The 22,325-nt window shown below is 44.2% G+C and overlaps 1 protein-coding gene across 2 annotated transcripts in view; it reads left to right on the plus strand.

The window, feature by feature from the left end:
• TACR1 (tachykinin receptor 1) overlaps positions 1-22,325 on the plus strand; it is a 221,979-nt gene that overhangs the window by 185,356 nt on the left and 14,298 nt on the right. The window contains exon 5 of one of the 2 annotated variants that reach the window (XM_083184514.1): positions 19,007-19,059. In XM_083184514.1, coding sequence (XP_083040640.1) covers positions 19,007-19,059 — 53 coding nt within the window. Of the gene's footprint in view, positions 1-19,006; positions 20,081-22,325 lie in introns of those variants that run through there. The other variant, XM_083184513.1, reaches the window with a different exon arrangement.

The raw sequence follows: 22,325 nt of genomic DNA on the forward strand, positions 1-22,325 counted from the left end.
GTACTTTACCGCATACTTTCGGATCGCGTCTTTACGGCGTCTGCGCATGCGTGGAGAACGCTACGCGCATGTGCCACGCCTTGACTCCGTACCTGTTCGGCCAAATCCCGTACAAAACTGGTCACCGCAATCATTCGGGAAATATGGGCGTATTATGGGCGTCATGCGGAATGACACATGGGCGTAGTTTCAAAGTGGGCAAAACGGGGCGGAAACATGGGCGGACACGGGGGAGTACACTTATGTTGGGGGGCGTGCATTCGGATACCACTCCGAATGCACGCGAACAAAAAGGGAAGAAATGTGCGGTGTCCAAAAGGCCACTATTGCTTTGCGGACACCACTCGTTCCTGCGGGAGGCGAACGGACCGCCTAATGACTACAAGCATTAACACCTGAACCCAATAAAATCGTCTCCTTTACTCATTACTCACTAATAGGACGCTTGTCAGTGCTTTAATTGAAACCATTGCTGCTTCAAGGAAACCTTACTAATCACCCACATATGCTGTACTTCGGACACACTTTAAACCTGCTAACAATGGACATGACTGAATATTAATACTATCAATACACATGTGTATGCGACATGTACTAATTAAACCACACAATTGTTGTAAAGTAAAGAAATTTATTTATAGACATTTCACAGTCAATGCCACTGTGATGCAATGACAAAAAAAAAAAAATACAAAAAAAAACAAACCATGGCAGGAATGTACAAAAATAAATTATAATACAAAACAAATATAATTGCACACAGATGGACTCCAGCACCTCCTATGTGCCACTGCACATGCAGCCAGTGGGAAATGAGGAGGCTGCTGGCCCTTCTACAGCAGGCCAACCTGCACCTGACCATTCTACAGCAGGGCAACCTACACCTGGCCCTTCTGCAGCAGGCCAACCTGCAGCTGGCTCATATGCACCATCAGCAGAATCATTTGGAACACAACCGGGGACTTAGCAACATCACATCAAGTGCAGCTGACAGTAATGGCAGGCAAAAGAGGGCAACAGGGGAACCAAAAAGGACATTTGAAGCAAGGGCTCATCTGGTTACCCTCAGCACGTGATTGGACACAAGAAGCTGACACACACAGTACAATGGAAGATTTGGGATGAGATAACGGTGGAGATTAATGCAGCCACAAGTTCATTTTCGACCACGTTTGGCCTTGGTAGGCTCCTTGGCCTGTGCAGCAGCTCTTCGGGCACGGCCAGATGCTGGGGCAGGTGGAGCAGATGCTGGTGAGGGGTTGGCTGGTCTACCCCTCCTGCCAGCAGGGAGTGTTGCTGGTGGTAATGCACCAGAAACGGATGACATTAGGACCCTGTTGCTGGTAACTAGCTCCACCATAAGCTCATTATGGTGGAGGAGGAGATCATTTTGGCGGGTGGCTTGCTCGGCCAGCACCTGAGCACTTGCAGCCATGGCCTGATGCGCCTCAGCCATGGCCTGCAGGCTCCCAGCGATGGCCTGCTGGGTGCTGACCAAGCTCGCCATGATCTCCTCGGTCCTATGCATCCGTTCTGATGCCAAGTCTCCCTGCTGGTTTATGTCCCCAAGCATCTGGGCCAACCTGGCCAAATCGGGTTGGGCCGATGGCTGCTGCTGCACAGGCCTACCACTCGGGCCAGGTGGCACGGACTCCTCCACCTCCTGACCAGAGTCGTCACCAAGCAGTGGCGTGTCTGTGGAAAATGATAAACACAATTAGGACACATTCTAAGATAATTACTTGCACAACTTTATGGCATGACAAATATTTACCTTCAATAAAAGACGCAAACACTTCAGCTGGGGCCTCGCTATCCATCGTGCTCACCCCCCTGACCTCCTCAAGTGATACACAGCTCTCGGCCATCAACTCCAGGGGGGTGAACTCTAGCCCTGATGGCATGGGCCCGGCCCCAGATGTCTGGCTGTGTTGCCACCGCTTGGTCATCTTCCTCTTCAGGTTGGTTTTGAAGTCCTGCCACCTGCAATGTAAGTTGACATATTAATACATGTCACTCCAGATGTTTGCTGTTGCTGCCATTGCTCTGTGCTACATATTACGACATGTGCTTAATGTCCAAAAGATAACATTACATGCAACTATGATATCAACCGTTACAATACACATTCACAATCACCCTACTCTAACTCTCAACCAAATAACATGTCAATAATGTCTGTGTATGGTAACAACCTCACCGGCCATTTGCAAAATCCATCTAAGCATGAATTCAATCATTACTTGTCTATTACTGGGCACATGTATCACAAAACAACTTGCCTCTTCTTGACATGGTCGGCCTCACGAACTTGTGGCGCAACTTCATTAATCTCTGCCGTTATCTCTTCCCAAATCTTCCATCTGCGTGTGTGTGTCAGCCTCTCTGATGGACACTCAATCAAATCACGTGCTCGGGGAACCAGGATGGCAAGCTCCTGTGCTTCATATGCCTTATTTCTTGTAGTTGGTTCCTCTGTTGCCCTCTTTCTCCCCTTGCCACGTCCATGGCCACGCCCCCTGGCACGTGTCGCTGCACTTGAAGTGCTGGCCATGGTACTATCTTGTGAAGTCCCCGGTTGTGTTCCAAAAGATTCTTCTGATGGTGCATATGAGACAGCTGCAGGTTGCCCTGCTGCAGAAGGGCCAGGTGTAGGTTGCCCTGCTGTAGAATGGTCAGGTGCAGGTTGCCCTGCTGTAGAAGGGCCAGCAGCCTCCTCATTACCCACTGGCTGCATGTGCAGTGGCACATAGGTGGTGCTGGAGTCCACCTGGTCAAATAGTTGCTGCAGCTCCTGGTCCACCTCTGGTTGTGATCCAGACATGTTAGCAGCAACATTGTCACATTCTAATACACCTTTATATACTGTTTGTGTATCCTGTTTGGCGGACGTCCGCGGCAGCTGCGTTCCGTGCACGAGCGTACGTCGCTGTTTTTTCGCGCCGCATACGGTGGCGGAAATTCCATTGTGTAAAACCTGGCGAAACTTCTACATGAAATACTGGTCACCAATTCTAACATTGCATAGAATCTTCTGATACACCTGTGACTATCGCACAATACACATGCTATTTGCTAGCATGACATGACATTTGGTTCATGACTACTGTGGTATTGTGGCGTTTGATTGCAAGCTAAAAGTAGCCCAATCCCTTAGAAAATCCAGGCCACAAGTCATCCAATACTCATCACTACTGTTCTAGACCACACATGTGCCAGGCCTATAAATAGTGAGTTGCTGCTAGAATCATTTGTCTCCAGATCTGGACTTGTCAGGGTCTAAGGTAAGCTCTTCCATGGTCCTTGTAGATATGTTATCCATTAACAATGTAAGTGTATGAATGTATGCACCATTGCCTCACTGACTACAGATTGTTGGGCCTGCAAAGTCTTTGTAGCATTATTGCAACATGTCACATGTTCACTATTTCACTCACAGGTCTTAAACCTGTGTGTGTTCATCTATTGCAGGACAACATGTCCCAGCAATAGCTGGAATGTCTCATAGTACATGATGTCGGCAACAAATGCAGACACCTTTGATACTCAAGTAGTGTTTAGTAGTTCGATGTTGTAAGCATCTGTGTGTTTAGGACGGTGTGTATTGAGTTCATATTATTGTTACATCATTATAGAGTCAAATGGATCTTCGGGATTTTACGGGGCGGCCATCTATTGTACGTATTGAAGCCTACAAATCTATTTGTAGTGGGATATGGCCATTATGTGCATAGGTGCATCAGTATTTATGTTCATTTCTTTATAGGTTGCTGAAGCAATGATGCGGGACATGGAAAGGAGGCTAAGGGCACTTGCGGCTCTCCCCACTCGTCGCCCAAGGAGGCCAGGACGTGCTAGAATCTATCGCACACGGGTGACTCTGTTTGCTATGCCCGATGATGAGGTACTTACTAGGTACCGGTTACCGCCACATGTAATTCTGGATCTGCTCTCGTTAATTGAGAGTGATCTGGAACCTCTACACGGGATCACGACAGCAATTCCGCCTCACACACAGCTGCTGGCGGTGTTGCATTTCTGCGCCTCTGGATCATTCCAACAAGTAGTGGCAGTACTTGCTGGAATATCTCAGCCGGCCTTCTGCCGAATCCTGAGGCGTGTGACGTCGGCCATGTTCAGGCGCAAGGGGCACTTCATGGCCATGACATTTGCCACCGAGACCCTGCGCAGAAGCCAGCAGGCCTTCCATCAAATTGCTGGCTTCCCTAATGTGATAGGGGCTGTGGATGGCACCCATGTACCATTTGTGCCTCCATCTCGAAGTGAGAAGATATATAGGAACCGCAAATTGTTCCACTCACTGAACGTGATGGTGGTATGTGGCCCATCCATGGAAATTCTCGCCTTCAACTCGAAGTTTCCCGGAAGTGCCCATGACTCTCATGTCATCCGACAAACCGGGATATGGCAAAGACTACAAGAGCTGGAAGGCCGTGATGCGTGGGTTCTGGGTGACTCCGGTTACCCATGTACGCCCTGGCTACTTACGCCGTACAGCTACCCAGCACCGGGCCCACAGGAGGCATTCAATCGGGCGCATGTTGCCACCAGGCAAGTGGTGGAGCGCTCAATTGGCCTTTTAAAGGGTCGATTTAGAGTGCTCCACCGCACTGGTGGTGACTTACAGTATGCGCCTGAAATGGTGTCGAGGATCGTGGGCCTGTGTATATTTTTCCATAACATTGCTGTGCGGCGTGAGATACCCTTTGATGAGTGGGAGGTTCCATCTGAGCCGCAAGATCCGCCCATGCGCCCATCCCGCGCCCCCGAATGCCGGAGGGGATACCAGCTGCGGGACTCTGTGGCGCAAAGATACTTCAGGTACATTTTATCTAGTGGACCAGAACACACCAATTGTTGTAAAAATCACCCCTTCAAATAAGTACAGTGTGGTAGTTGTCAGTGTTACAAAACGACAATTAGCCAGCCTGCCCTCCTAATGGCAAAGAAATAGTAGATATTTATCATATGTGCTTAGTTTTGGGGGAAGGACAATATAGGTGATCATTATTATACCTTGTACAAGGGATCTTATGTGTTTGTTATATCTTCATTATTGTAGTTGATACTATCCCTGATGACTGGTGAGTACATTGATTTATTCTCTAATGTGTTGGGGATTTTTTCCTGTGTTGATGTATGATTGGTTTGCAGAGATATATATATATATATATATATATATATATGATATTTCAATTTATTAACATGTTTAAACATTTCAAGGAGCAGGCAGGCAGGCAGGCAGGCAGCCAGGCAGGCAGCGCTGGTGTATAATGCTGGACTCAGGATACCTGCAAGTATGTGTATGTGTCTTTTAAACATAAATGTACGCATACACATAGATGCATAGAGTAAGTAATGCTAAGTACAGCTATGCGTTGCTAAGCTATAGCACGCGTTGCTTGGCGGAGCGAGGCCTTATTGGATTTGCTAAGTGCATACACACTGTGTTTTATATATATCAGATTTGCTCATTCCCATACATCAGCACTACTGTTTTTAAGGCATGCGAAATTGTCACCATTTGTGTTGGCGCAGAGACGCTGTTCATGTAAAGATGAACAATAAAGTTATTAACACAAATAACTGTGATAAACCAATGACACCACCTGATTGGTTGATTGATGCCATTGTTAACATGGCGGAGACACGCAGGGCAGAGCCATTTTCTCCTGCGGAGCTGAGGGCTCTGGTCTCCGTCATGGAGACAAGGCTGGGCCGTGCGGGGCCCTTTATCACAAATGGGCAGAAGCGGCGGGCCTATGCTGCGGCAGGGCGCCGGATTTACGCCCGCACCCGGGTGCGGAGGAGCCTCGGCCAGCTCGAGAGGCGGTGGTCGGACCTCCGCAGGCGCCAGCCCCAGCTTCTCCAGCAAATTAGGGGCGAGATAGCTGATTGTGAGTATTTTAGCTATGAAATTTCGCACTTACATCATACCATCTATAAACAATAAAATGTGTCTCATGATAAGTGGGTGTCCATGGGTTTAAAAGTCCATAGACTGTTATGTGTGCTTCTTCCTGGTTAACATGCAGTCATGTGGCTTTTATATGTAATGACATAGCATTCATGATTCAGATGCATACAATGTGCCAGATCTAATATGTGTTCAACATTGATAAATGCCAGGGTTGTAATGATTGAACAAATTACTAACAATCACATAATAACTTAAATGACACATTTTGGAGTCCATTAACAGTAAGGAGCTACTTTCAAGCATCGTTTGCCAACATTATCACCCTTCCATGTATGTCTTGTTATGGATTACTACATGTGCCCCAATGACCCGACATTGACCATGATTTTGTTTTCTACCACACAGCACGAGCCCGAGCACGACAGGCACGGGAGCAGTCCGAGGCAGCCCTGGCGGAGGAGCAGGCGCAAGAGCGTGATGAGGAGGTGGCGGCGAGGGTGGAGGAGGAGCAAGTGGAGGAGGTGGAGGAGATGGTGGAGGAGGAGGAGGAGATGGTGGAGGAGGTGGTGGAGGAGGAGGAGGTGCCTGAGGAGGTGGTGGTGGAGGAGGTGGAAGAGGAGTTGGTGGCAGAGGAGGAGGTGGAGGAGGTGTTGGTGGTGGAGGAGGTGGTGGAGGAGGTGGTGGTGGTGGAGGAGGTGGTTGTGGCGGAGGAGGTGGAGGAGGTGATGGTGGCGGAGGAGCTGGCGGAGGAGGTGGCTGAGGAGGCCACGGTTGCCCCAGAGGTGTCCGAATCCGAGGGGGAGGAGGCGTGTGAGGCCCCGGAGTCCCATCAGATCGGTATGTTTACATAATGCATCATTCATGAAGTAGTTGGACTGGTATTTGTTATGTAGCACTGGTGATTAAAAATTTTGGTACAATACTATTAATACAGACCCCAAAGTGGGTAGCTACAGATACAGGTACGGGTTAGATGGGGTGTCCAAGGCATCCCTTTCATCCAGGACACCTCTGAATTACACAGGTTTGTGGGATGGCTTGGAGCTCCATTTTGACTGCCACATAACCGTTGCAGTTAAACTGGATCCTGGAGTAAAGGGATGAGTGGATCATTTGTGGATTAAATTCACCTGCTGCAAGCGTTGATTATGACCCATCAAATAGTGGAATCTATATTTTTGGTGAATGTTATTTATAAACTATAGGATGTATGCTATAAATGGAGTATGGCCCAGCCGACCTTGGAATGGAGTCACAAGTTGCCAGTGTCCCAGGAGCCTCCTCTACCTAAACACCCCCTGTAGTTCAGATTGTTTTTTTGGCCTCACAGAATTGTAGGTTGGTTTAGACTGAATTATGATTTTGAGGATGTGTACTGTGCATTCCTGACATTTGCATAACTCCCATGCCACGAACCATCACTGAACTTAGACTGAGGAGGTTGTGACAAGTTCTTATTGACGGAGGCCATGACATGCTTGTCATTGGTTAGTCATGGGTGGGTTGTGACTGAGAAGAAACACTATGACTGTTATGTCTTCTGCAGAGTAAAGGGTAGAGGGAAAAAAACACAGTATGTAGTAAATAAGTTTGCATGTATGTATATATGTATGTGTCATATCTATTTATCTATGTGTGTCTCTATCTCTCTACATATATATATATATATATATATATATATATATATATATATATATATATATATATATATATATATATACACACACACATGTCACCTAGCATTTCTGCAATGTATGTAGCAGTATGTGAAATGTATGCATGAATATCATGACTAATTTTTGCCCCTTTGACATGCCCACAGATGCCACAACACCGCCAGATGAGGGGGTTCGTGGGGCCCTCCTGCGTGCGGAACACCATTTACGGCTGTTATTAGCCGATCTGCAGGACCTGCGCGATTTAATTCTATAATTTTTTCTTTGTTTTTTTTATATTTAATTGTTCCTGGTAATAAATAATTTATGCAAGTTCAAAGTTGTTGGTTTTCTTTGCACATTAAACAGTATATGTGTAGATTGTTTATAATATTTTACACAGGGTCTAATACAAACCATTGCACTTCAATTGCTGTAAGGGTTAATGTGTGCAATGCATGTGTTAGGCATGCTTGTAAGGATATATTGGAATCTAATTGATTCCAATTCCAAATAAGCATTTTTTGATGAGGATAGGTAATTGAATAAGTGGGTCATGTGATGTATTGCAGAATTGACATAATAGTGGGTTGTTGGGCGTAAATACACCGCTTACGGGCGGTAGCACCGCTTGGCTCCCGTTCGGATGCGGTATTCCCGAGCATACTCTGTAATACTCTGTAATACCGTGCAGAATCGGAGTGTTTCTCCCGCACACGCATGGTTTGTATGTCGTCCGTAAACACGCCCTGTTCTTAAAGAGTGAGTCCGTCCGAATGCGGAGGACACGTGGGCGTTTCTACGGACGATGGACGCACGCGGCAGAACACCGTGGCGTGCGGACCGCTCCGTAAGAATGCGGGAATATCCGCACCGATCAGAATAAGGGCCTTGGTGCGGCTCCTCCTTCTGCAGCATACTTGCCTAATTTTTAAAACTAGTGTTAGGGAGATTATAGTTAGTAATAGAGTTTTGCAAAGCGCCCCATTCAGGGGGCGAGTCAAGCTCCACCCAAAGGGCATGGCTAGTTCCATATATGGAAAGATTGTAAACATAGATTGTGAACTTGTGGCACCTATAAGCGTGGGTGTGTAATTTAAAATTACATATATCCAAATGTAGATGAGCCCCAAAGCAGTTAGTAAGAGTTACCATACTTGATAAAGAGTTGGGAAATTGTGCTGATGATTCAATGTAAATGTATCTATCGCTCATTCCTTTTTCCCCAAAAAATATAACAGTGTAATGTGGGCTAGGGGAAATGAGGGAGATTTCTAAACTAATAAGGGAGAGAGGGAGATTGCTGTTATTTCAGGAAGTCTCCTGCAGAATGCGGGAGGGTAGGCAACTATGTTCTGCAGCCCCTCTGCTTACCATGCAGCCTCCATAGAACAAATCTACTGTACAATGGCATTAGCTTAATTTTTAAGAAGAAACGTGCAAACATATTAGAGAAATCTGCACCACATTATCAGAGATACTTGTGTTAAGAATGTGTATGCAACAGCACGAGATGGGTCTGCTCGGAGATTGCACATGGGCACCATCCTTCATAAGATGCATCTGCACCCACAACTGTATGAAGACAGTAACCAATTAGCACCCAGTCTCTGCTTCATCATTGGGGTTACAGGAATCCTTTGGTCCAAAACAGTACTCAGAAATTCTCAATTATCAGTTTGTTTTATCAAAGTAAATTAAACAATAAGGTACTTATGTAGTATCTGGGCGCCCGATTTAGAAATCGGGTCGGATCGGGCACATCGCATCGCATGCGTCCATCGGATGCGATGACCCGATTTTTCCATAGGAATCAATGTTAAAATGGACTGAGTCCATTTTAACATGGAAGTCAATGGGAAAAAGGGGTCCTTTTCATACCCCTACTATCCAAGTGGGCATGGAGTTGGATATAAACCTGTGGCGAGCATAGCGAGCCACCGAGCCCGAAGCGTGGCGAGCGTAGCGAGCCCGCGAGGGGACACAGAATACCGTCCCCTCGCGGGGCTCGCCACGCTTCGGGTTCGGTGGCTCGCTACGCTCGCCACAGGTTTATATCCAACTCCATGCCCACTTGGATAGTAGGGGTATGAAAAGGACCCCTTTTTCCCATTGAATTCCATGTTAAAATGGACTCAGTCCATTTTAACATTGATTCCTATGGAAAAATCGGGTCATCGCATCGCATCGCATCCGATGGTCGCATGCGATGCGATATCGCATCGCATCTGATTGTATGCCTTAACTTAAGGCATACAATCAAAAAATCGGGCGCCCAGATACTACATAAGTACCAACAATAAATATCTATTATTGTATCCTTGCTTAACCCTTACTGTAAATCTCAGACAATTGCCTGTATATGTAAATATATATGTCTAGTTTGGGATTTTTAGTGCTACATTGCCCCTGTAAGTTGAATGGATTTCTTTTCCTATAGTTCGGCCACTGGGTGGCGTACTGGAGTTAATGGAAAAGGTTCAATGAAAGAAAAATGATGTCATAGAAAAGAGGCAGTGTAGATTCCCGAGGTACCTGAGAGCCACATATGTCCCAGCATTCACCTATTGGACAACTCTGCCCCGAATCAGAACCCACCAGACCTCCATTGACTCAGATGCCACCCCGATGCCTTCTTCCATAAATGTTCACCAGATAGTCTTACAAATCAATTGTCCGAAGGACACTATGAAAGAGAGGCTGAGAATTTGCAACTCTTTCATACATATTTGCGTTGAGACATGAACCACAATGTTTCTATATAGTATTCTGCTTTCAAATGATATTGTTACAGTCAGTGGCGTAAGTTTGTCACAGTTGTCCCGGAGGCAAAATGTATATTGGTGCCCTGCCCACACACACCCACACACAATCTTAAATAAATATATACATGTAGGTCTGTTCTGAAATATGTGTGTTCTACATATATCTATCTATCTATCTATAGAGAGAGAACACATATATTTCAGAACTCACCCACAGAAGTGATATCAATGGTTTTCAATCGACTGATTTAAACTAGCAAAGGAGGAGAGGTGCCCCCTTGGGAGCAGGAGCCCGACGGCAGATGACTCCATGGCCTCCCAGAGTTCTGCCATTTGTTACAGTTATTATTTGCCATTCACTCACAAAATCAGGAATATCAGGTAATGAAAACTGTATAAAATAACTGCATTTATAAAACAACTTTAAGAGATGAACATGAGAATGTTTACAGTACAGACACAATTCCTTTGTAAGGCTGGTAGTACAGAAAGGGTCATTGGTACCACTGGGTACAAGCTGCCACACTGAAATATTTTTATCTGTGTAACATCATCTGTCACTGCATACCGATATGCCGTTTGGATTACAGAAGCTCATTTAGACCACACTTCCTTACCTTACCCACATTGCTTTGCAACCTTCAGGCTTTACCGCACATTTTTGTTAGTCTCTACCCACTCTGCTGGGAGTTATTCCAAGAATGAACAACTATTTTTTAAATATTAGTTAGGTGACATGTACCCTTTATGTTCACATTTAAATGACTGTTAAAGGTCTCTGATGAAAAGAAATATAAATATATTTATAGTAAAGTGGCTTCACCAGTGCTCCTATTAAATAAGATACAGTAGCATATCAGGGCCGAAATTAGGGTTTCCGGCGCCCGGGGCAAGGCAGTCTTTTGGTGCCCCCCCCCCCCCTAGTGATGCTGATGCGCGCCGGTGGCGCGTCGAAATTTTCGGGGGGCGTGGCCTAATTTGGGGGCATGGCCTATAATCGCTGCTCTCCCGCGAGGCCACGCCCCCATTTTGCCGCTATGGGGGCATGACCCAGAGGCTCTGTGAGCCTCTAGCCATGCCCCCAGCCCCCTGGCTGCGGGAATAGACGCTGTGCGCATGCGCACAGCGTTTATTCCCCGCTGCTTAGTTAGCAGCTGACAGGGGGGACCGACCAAATGACGCCTTGTCCCTGGCGCCGGAGACCCCCCCCCTCCCCGCACAGTCCTCTCACCGTTGAAGCCGCAGGTATGTCCGTCCATCTCCTACTAGCGCTGCGGCGGGAAGCGCTGATGACTTCAAAAAGACTTGCCGGACGCTGATTGGCTGAATTCAGCCAATCAGCGTCCGGCAAGTCTTTTCGAAGTCATCAGCGCTTCCTGCAGCCGCGCTAGTAGGAGATGGACGGACATACCTGTCACCGGACCTCACAGCGCCCCTCACCTCCAGCGCCCGGTGCGCGTGACCCCCCAGCCCCCCACCTAGTTACGGCCCTGAGCATATGTGCAATACTAAGCCTTGGAGAGTTATAAAGTGGAGAGAAATAAATGTCCAACCAATTGGCTCCTAACTGCCATTTAAAGAACAAAAATAAATAAAAAGCTTGTACCATAGCAATTAGGTGCTGATTGGTTGGTATTATATCTCTCTTAATTTTATCCCTCTCCAAGGCTTAGTAGGTCTGCGCCAATAGCTGCAAACTGCAGTCATATATAAAAATAGACTATTATTTGATAGCAATTAGTATAAGCCTATAAAATCGTGAAAAAAAAAACTATACAGACAAAAAGTAGCAATGTATCAAAAAAGAAAATCAACCCAAACAAGCTCCATAAAGAAAAAATACATTATTAGGATTGTTCAACAAATGTAACATAGTACAGTAGGTACTGTGGCCAAATGTGGCAGAACAATACACAACGGGGGTCATTCTAAATGCTTTGGTCCCCTGTGTTTGCACGGGGGACCGATGTTTTTTTGTTACTGTGGTGCAGTCTTGAGGCGTGAGGCAGTCGGGACGGGTGTCGCCCATGGGAATGCCCAGCATTTTATGGGTGTCCCCATGAAAACAATGGGCATTCCCATGGAATTGCGGGCAGGACGAGTTGTGCTGGGGCAGGCGGCTGACGTCACATGATGTCAGCCGCCCGCCCTGTCTTCAGCGGTAAGCCCACAAATATAAGTCAGTCTCCACTGACATATTTGCGAGCCCTGAAAATATCATTAGATGGTCGGCGATTTCTCCAGCAGCGGGCACATGCGAGGGGATGTGTCTTCATGATGGTTGGGAGGGGAAATGTCAGCAGGGGGGGTGGGTATTTGCTGGGGTGGCATCATAAGGACTTGGTAAGCTGCAAGTCAATTAGAATCAGGGTCAATAAACCCACCTCAACTGTCAACCCAGTCAATAGAAATGAATGTTATGTTTCAGTGGCTAATGCACACATTTGCTAACATTTTAAATGTAATATAAAAAAATTGTCCATTAGGAAACGTGTTAAAACAAAATAAGGTATCCTTGGGTGCCCCAATTACTATTAGGGATGTGATATAGCCTTTTTGAGGGCTATATATTTAGGTGTTAACATTGCAATAAATAACACGTGTATAAACAGGGAAAAGTGCAAGAGTAGGTACTTGTGAGTTATCTGGACGCCCGATTTTTTGATTGTATGCCTTAAGTTAAGGCATACAATCAGATGCGATGCGATGCGATATCGCATCGCATCGCATGCGACCATCGGATGCGATGACCCGATTTTTCCATAGGAATCAATGTTAAAATGATTCCTATGGAAAAAGGGGTCCTTTTCATACCCCTACTATCCAAGTGGGCATGGAGTTGGATATAAACCTGTGGCGAGCGTAGCGAGCCACCGAGCCCGAAGCGTGGCGAGCGAAGCGAGCCCCGCGAGGGGACGGTATTCCGTGTCCCCTCGCGGGGCTCGCTACGCTCGCCACGCTTCGGGCTCGGTGGCTCGCTACGCTCGCCACAGGTTTATATCCAACTCCATGCCCACTTGGATAGTAGGGGTATGAAAAGGACCCCTTTTTCCCATTGAATTCCATGTTAAAATGGACTCAGTCCATTTTAACATTGATTCCTATGGAAAAATCGGGTCATCGCATCGCATCGCATCGCATCGCATCCGATGGTCGCATGCGATGCGATGCGATGTGCCCGATCCGACCCGATTTTGAAATCGGGCGTCCGGATAACTCACATGTACCCAAGAGTATTTTTAAAAAGTGCATTAAGTGCATAAAATAATAGTTTGTCCAATAATAATACTGACAAGGTGTCAGTGCAATGTAATAGTATATCTAAGATTAATGAATGCCAAAGACAAATATCTCGACCATACAGTAACAATATAGGTATAATGCCAAATGCAATAATATTGTACACAAACTTTGTTTCATGTTTTTGAAACCTTGTTTTATACACAAATAAAATATATTTGTGTGTATTTCATGTGTTTGTGTTTGTACAACATAAATGCAAGATACTTTAAGATACATCATTGAAATATAAAAATATTCTGAAATACGGAATAATCCATTATCCTAAATTCACCTGGTCTCGGGCATTTTGGATAAGGGATACTCAACCTGCTCATACAAGTTACCCGGATATTCGGAAGCAATATTCTCCCCCTGGTGAGAATGAATCTCACCAGGGGGAGACAGCTACAGTGGGTGATTTGTCAATTACAAATGGTAGGTCCCGTGCTGGACCACCGCAATAGACCAATGAGGGTGATATAGTTCTATCCCAGATGGCGGACAGGAACCGTACAACGCGTTTTGGACAATTATAATTTCCTTCCTCATGAGGAAGTAAATTATCTGAAACGCGCTGCACAGTCTCCCTCTGGTGAGATTCCTTCCTTTATCATTGGCACTTTATTTATTGCTCTCGAATACTCGGGTAATTTGTATGTATTGCATTTGGCATTATACATATATTGTTACTGTATGGTCAAGATATTTGTCATTGACATTCATTCATCTTAGATCATATACTATTACATTGCACTACCACCTTGTCAGTATTATTATTGGACAAACTGTTATGTTATTTTATGCACTTTTGGGTACTCTTTACCTAGAACGGCGCCCACGATTGAAATCGCGGGCGTCGGGGGTAAAAATCGCGGTGATCGCGGTCATCGCGGGCATCACGGGTAAATCGGGATGGCCGCGATGCCCGCGATGACCACGATTACCGCGATTTTCCCATAGGGAACAATGTTAAAAAGCCTGATTGACCGCGATTTTACACTTAAATGCCTCAATGGACCCGATTTGGGCATAGAAATCAATGTAAAATGGGCCACACAGCCCAAATAGGGCCAATGAACCGTTAAATGTCCCCCCAAATTTTTAACGCCACCCCACGATCCACGCCAACCCGAAGCGTGGCGAGCGCAGCGAGCCCGCGAGGGGCGGCGGTACGCGTCCTCCGACCTTTTCATGCCCTACTATCCACGTCGGCATGGTGTGAGAATATAATAGTGTGGCGAGCGCAGCGAGCCACCGAGCCCGAAGCGTGGCGAGCGGACGCGGATACCTTCACAGGTAGACGCGTCCCCTCGCGGGCTTCACAGGTGTCTGGGTCGCCACGGACACCTGTGAAGCCCGCGAGGGGACGCGGATACCTGTGAAGGTATCCGCGTCCCCTCGCGGGGCTCGCTGCGCTCGCCACGATTCGGGCTCGGTGGCTCGCTGCGCTCGCCACACTATTATATTCTCACACCACGCCGACGTGGATAGTAGGGCATGAAAAGGTCGGAGGACGCGTACCGCCGCCCCTCGCGGGCTCGCTGCGCTCGCCACGCTTCGGGTTGGCGTGGATCGTGGGGTGGCGTTAAAAATTTGGGGGGACATTTAAGGGTTAATGGGCTCTGTGGCCCATTTAACATTGATTCCTATGGCAAAATCGGGTGGATTGAGGCATTTAACAGTAAAATCGGGTCCATCGCGGCTTTTAACATTGATTCCTATGGGAAATCGGGAGCATCGCGTCGCGGGTGCATTTATGGCCGGCCGCGACGCGACCGACACGATTTCCAAGTTTAACATTGGTTTCAATGGGAAATCGCGGGCATCGCGTCGGTCGCGTCGCGGCCATACATAAATGTACCCGCGATGCCCGCGACGGGCGCCGTACTAGGTAAAGAGTACCCACTTTTGTTTGTTAATAATACTTATTGCACCGTTAACTGTTTCATTAGTAAATGTCTGTTGTAGCCCATAAAACATAACATTGATTTATATTGCAGTAGAACAAAAGAATAAAATAAGTAGTTTACCAGGGTGCACTGGGAATCAAACAATTTGTATGAAAAGTATATTGCTTTATTAGTATGCATTATGATATCTAATCTTTTTTAATTGTTAAATTAGTGATAGGGAAAAGAAAGGAATAAGCGAGTATAATAGAATTATCCAAAATGAAAGTTTTTCTATTTGACATTTTTGAAATAGTTTCGATCATAGCTATTATCTCTTGCAGGTTCTCTTGTTGCTCTAATACATCACTAAGGCCATATGCCAGCTTGAATAAGGGGCACGGGTGCTTTAACAGAGGAGGGGTCCCGTGTGCAGACTTTGGATGGGCTCCCTCCTCTCTGTAATTCAGTAGACTCTGCGAATTGCGCATTAGCAGGTCTCTGGAAACATGGTGCCCACCATATTCTGGAGACTAAATTCAATTCTGTGCATGAGGCGACGGACATTTGTCAGCCTTTTTTTCCACGAATGCAGTGCCTGGTGCGGGACTCCGGAGATGTATTATAAAATGTGTGCAGTGTGTGGACCCCCTTGGGCACAGGGGCATGTGTGTGCGCCGCACATATTGCACCCATTATAGAAACACCTATAGGTGTTAACAGTTGTTGCAATTGGTTCTGGTGTGACAGATTCATGCACGAACTCTTATATTATCTGAAGTGCTCAATTATCACACAATGGTTCTCTCGATGGTCCAGATGCACCAAGCTTCAAAAAGTAATAAAGTAGGAAGTGTTAAAAGCCAGACAATCAGCCCCTAACTGCAATTTAACATGCTAGGTTTAAAAAATGACAGTTAAAACCTGTTTGGCTGGTTTCCACTTTATTACTTTTTGAGGTGTGGTGCATCTGGCCCAAGTCTGATATCATTATAGGCAATTTAAATTATTCAAATAAGGGAATCACCCCAATTGCCAGTGAGTCATATTGGAATGGCATGGGTTAGGTTCTCCTATTTATATTTTGGACTGTGCTGAATCCCCTGCTCTGGAGCCACCACTGCTTTTAGCAGACACAACGTGGTCAATCTTAATCAATATGATGGCTGTGATGTGCTGTTGCCGCTGCATTTAAAAACTGACAATAACACCTAAAATTGCAACCTTTGTGGGCTGAAATTAGCCTAAACTCGCACAAAGCTGTTCGGAGTCCTATCAGTGTGAGTTCATGCAGCCGTAATGTCAAGTGCGGCTGCATGAACTCACACTATCACCGGATGTCAAGTGCGGCTGCATGCACTCACACTATCACCGGATGTCAAGTGCGGCTGCATGCACTCACACTATCACCGGATGTCAAGTGCGGCTATATGAACTCACAATATCACCAGATGTCAGCTGCCTGCCCACTTCCCTCAGAATGTTCATGCAGATGTTAAGCTGTGTACACATGCTTAGATTTTTCCCTGTTTTCGATTCGATTTTGCTTATAGAAGCAAAATCGAATCCACGTCGAATGGTTTTTAGGACACTTTCGATCTGCATTCGATTCGATGCGCGCTCCTGTTTTCTCAAAATCGAATAGAAAAATCTACTGAGCAGCCAAGGAAATCTCGAATTCGATCCAGTAAATCGAATGAGTACATTGTGCCTACATTGTGAAATCGAAATCGAATCGAATGCAAAAGTACAGATCTAATGCCAAATCGAATGGGATGATCTAATGCCAGATCTAATAGAAAATCAAATCTAACATCAAATCTAAAGCAAATCTAAGCGTGTGTACAGGGCTTTAGTTTGCTCTGAGCAACCTTAGACATGCGTACACGTTCCACATCATTCGGTGGTCGGAGACCATCGAATGATGTGGGTGTTCCCCCGCAGTCTGCGAATGGATGTTTATATAAAACATCCATTAGCATGCCGTGCAAACGTACACACCGTGGGAATGGTGGACCGGCGTACCGCCATTTGCAAGGTGGAATCTGGTTGACTCACAAGGGTGCGAATTTGCATCCAAGTGAATCAATCAGAATAAGCCCCTAAATGTGCAACATTAGGAAGGAATAAGGAGATATTCGAAAAGGTATGTTATTAGTAAGTGACCGTTTACTAAATCCTTGCAGTTTTAGTAGCAGTTTTACCATCTGAATTCAAGCACTTAACACTTGGATTATAATGGAGGAGTTAGGGGAACTCTTTGCTAATATATTTGCATTACATCCTGGTCACCCCTACCAGGAATTGACATTTGAGGAGGTTGGTTCGTAAGTATCTATTGGTCATTAATATAATTACAGTAGTAACTATTTCCACAACCCTGAGTGCCTCTATTTATTGTCCTGCCACTACATGTGGCTGCTGTATCTGCTGTATGACTTGATACGTGCATTGGACACTCCTAATATTAGTTACAGATATCTATTTGAAAGAGCATATATATATATATATATATATATATATATATATATATATATATATATATATATATATAGCTTAGCAGGGGGAACCGGCACTCCGCTCTATGTTGTATAAATGCTCCGGTGCCAGCACAATATTGGGCATATAGAGTAGCAGGAGATGCGGCACTCGGATGTAGAAGAAATAAATACGCTGTATAAGCGAAAGTTTTAGCAACGTTTAAATCGTTTAAGACCTGACGAAAATCTTAAACGATGAAACGTTGCTAAAACATTTGCTTGTACAGCGTATTTATTTCTTCTACATCCGAGTGCTGCATCTCCTGCTACTCTCTCTCTCTCTCTCTCTCTCTCTCTCTCTATATATATATATATAATCAGTATAGTTACTAAGCTTGACAATCCTTGCAATTTTTCATACTGTGCTCTTTTTTGATACATTACTATATGTTTTATATCGGAATAGTTGTTTTCTTTTTTCATGTTTTGTAGGCTAACACCATTTGCTATTAAAATATATTGTCTATACTTGATGATTGCGGATGGGAGTTTACAGTTATTATGTATTGTTTAATAGCTCTGGTGCTGCCACTTTTGTCTTTTGTGTTTGAATCTTTCTGGAGGTTGTAGTGGGACTCCAAACTAGCAGGTGCTCCAGGTAGTGCTATCCGCTGAGTGTATAATCCTTTTGCTTGACTAATACTTAAATGTACCACTATGTGTTTATCTAAATATTAAGATATATTCATGTAGGGCTTCACATAGTTTCTGTGTTGGTGAATGTAAATCGGCTTTCTAAACCCTCTGTTCAGCCCAGTTGCCATAGTTGAACTTTGTTCAGAGAGGTTCCCTTAATTTTAAACAGCTGTGATAACCTCCTGGCAGTATTGTAGCTTCGGTTCTAAATTAAGGAGTTGGTATGATGACACCGGAGGGACACGGTCAGTGTCAGTGGTGGTTGATGCATTGTTTTTGTTTTCCTATTCACTCTAAGGTTCCGTGTTGGCTTTAAGCACGTGTTTCGATGGTGCCCGTTCATCCGTGCGGGTGAGTATGAAGGTCTGGAAATGAAATCCACACGCTACCTTCAAACACAGAGCAGCATGTACAAAATCAGTCGTATCGAAACCACCGTTTCGTCTGTCCTAAGCACCAACGATGAAGACGCAGAAGAGAATGTGAAGAGCAAGAAACGTCTCTCCTTGGACCTCACTTCCAATGGTTCCTCTCGCAGTGTTTGTAAGACCATGTCTGACTCATCCAGCTTCTATTCAAATAACCTGTCATAAAAATCATGATCCACTGACACCAACATTGTCCGATGGTGTCTGTCTTGTGGTTCGAAACTCCGATAGACCCTATTATTGGGGGTGGGACATGATCCATTCTTTTTTTTTTCTTTTTTTTTTGTCAGGCTACAAGTGAAAGAGATTTTGTTTACAAATCCAGTGTCTTTTCTCTTTGTTCCGCTGATGTTTACATCCTGAAGAGCTTACAGCCCATCTGCAGGATTGTAACATGTTTACATTTTTTTTTCCACCTTTCATATTCATTTTTCTCTTTTACATACTGTAAGAGGGTATTCCAAAGACGAATATCCCTTTTACAAATTCCCAGGAGGAAAAAAAAACAAAAATGAGATATTTCAATCTCAGGGAGTTGTCAGTGTTCTTTGATAAATATTATAATATTATATAGTTAAGAATATTTTCATCTTTTTTTTTTTTTAAACAACTTATTTTACTAAAAGAAATACCCAACAAATCATAATTGCATTAATTGTTATTTGACCAAAGCCTATAGATTTATTTATAATAGATATTTGTATTTTATTCAGAGTAATATAAATTATTATTTAAGAAAGTAAAAAGTAAACTTTTGAATTGTAACCTAAAATATGACATCATTAGATAATGTTAATCGGCCCTTAAAGAAAGAATAATAATATAATTTATTTAATATCACGATTAAAATAACAAACTGTAATTTAGCCAATAGCAAACAATTAGCAATTATCTTAACAAGGGTTTTTTCTAGAGATCTCTCACAGCGCTGGACTTCTGAATTCAGAGTGAACTAGACGTTTACATGTATCTTCCTCAGCGATATCCTTATTTAAAGTAGCATAGTCCACTCCTCTTTTTTATAAAAAGTCAAAAAAATGTATTCAAAAAAATCGTGAAAAACTTTAATAAAAAAGAGGAGTGGACTATGCTACTTTAAATAAGGATATCGCTGAGAAAGATACATGTAAACGTCTAGTTCACTCTGAATTCAGGAGTCCAGCGCTGTGAGAGGTCTCTAGAAAAAAAACCTTGTTGTATGTCTTTTTTGGTAGTTTACAGTTGAACTATCTTTTGGGGACTAACAGCAGCAGGACTTTGTTGAGCGCTTAAGGATTTGCTTTGCTTCATTTGTTTAGCGGCAATTATCTTAAGTTGGTGCACACTGGACGGTATTGAAATGATTTTGCTGATTCTGGCGGTTCAGAAAGAGATAATGTAAATATCGTCCATTATGTACACACTATGTTGCTGAAAATGCACACTCTCATGCGTCATCAGCAACAACCTCCTTTATCTGTACATGCAGGACGACAGAAGACATCACTAGTGAGAGTTATGCTCACGGGGCCGGCATTGGTGGATGTGTATGCACTTGCCAATGCCGGCACAGCCTCTTCCATTCAATGCTGATCTTGCTGGGTACTCCCATAGTTTAGCTGTAGATTTTGGAAACAAACTTTTGATTGGTTTACATGATTTACAGGACATGGCAACATTTATTAAGAGCTGTCTTATTACAGAAGGTATTTTCATGAAGTATTTGCTTATAACAAACATCATTATCTCACAGGTGCTAAAAGTGGAGTATTATACCTCCTGCTGGGATTTTGATAGAACTGTGTCTAGCTAGTCAATATGTTCACCCGATGAGGTCAACATGCTATAGGTGGACAGGTTTAAAAGTTCGACATGGGGAAAGTCAACATGGTCAAAATGTCAGCATAAAAAAGGTAGACGTGAAAAAGTTGACATTATTTTTTGGGTGTTAATGTCGACAACTCATCAAAATGGTCAGCCAGTTAATGTAATGCATACCCTCGCTTCACTCAACATGCTTTGGGCTCGGTATCTTGCTATGCTCGGCACTCTATTATATTATCCCTTTATGCCGACATGGATGATGAAGTAAGAAAAGGCCGGTTTAAAATATACCATATCGACCTTGTCACGTGTCTACCTTTTTCATGCTGACCTTTGACTACAGTATGTCGAACCTTTTGACCCTGTTGACCTATTGAATGCCAACCTTTTGGGGTAGATACTATTGACTGTCTGTCTAGGCACTGTAGATCTATCAACCGGAACCAGTTGCACCATTTTGTTTAATACAACTTTTGAATGCTTAAAAATGGAGGCACCAAACTGTGGTGAACAGGGTAGGGTCAACCGTTTTCTTGGTACAATGCAGAATTCTTAAAAAGCCACTATAATGGAACATGGCCAGATCTTATGCCAGGTTCTAGAAATGTTCCTGTGAAATAGAAACTTAGGATGAGATTTAATAGGATGAGAGATTCAGAAAGTGAGAGATTTGGGAAGAAATCACCAGTTTTTTTTAAAGCGGCAATCATTTATACTGCAATACCAGTTTGATTTTGCAGTGTAAATGATTGCCGCTTTAAAAAACTGGAGATTTCTTCCCAAATCTCTCACTTTCTAAATCTCTCATCCTATTAAATCTCACCCATAAGGTCAGTGGTCTTCCAGTTGGGCAAACACTTAATGATTAGCGGCTCTGATTCTTTCTATAAATCTACTGAACGGGAAAAGTAGTTGCATAATTCTATAATGCCACCTACAAACCGGAATCTTATCAGAAAGGGAATATTCCATAAAAATATAATATTAAACTAATATTAAATGTATTGCACACAATTAAATATAATTGAACTAATTAGTTTAAAGCATTTGAACAATTGCACAAATGTAATTGTATGAATTGTTTTACTCTCCGGCACCATGCGTAGAACACTCCCAATAGCACCTACAGATGTTCTGCTTTGTTCATTGCTTTTAAAGTAATTCAGTTGACGAAAGTATTTAGGTCAAGTGACAGAGAGCTACACAAATGGAAATTGCGGAAATAATACTGTAGATCTCCTGTATGCAGAGCCTTATTAAGACCTTATGGAGCTCTAGGGAAAATACTGGTTTGGACTCCCTGCATCCCCTCTTCCGTCAAATTAACATTCAGAAAACAATTACAGTAATCTGGGCTAAGGTTGGCCATTGACCATTGAACATCAA

This window comes from Crinia signifera, chromosome 4, assembly GCF_055691185.1.
Source record: "Crinia signifera chromosome 4, ASM5569118v1, whole genome shotgun sequence".
NCBI classification, from domain to species: domain Eukaryota; kingdom Metazoa; phylum Chordata; class Amphibia; order Anura; family Myobatrachidae; genus Crinia; species Crinia signifera.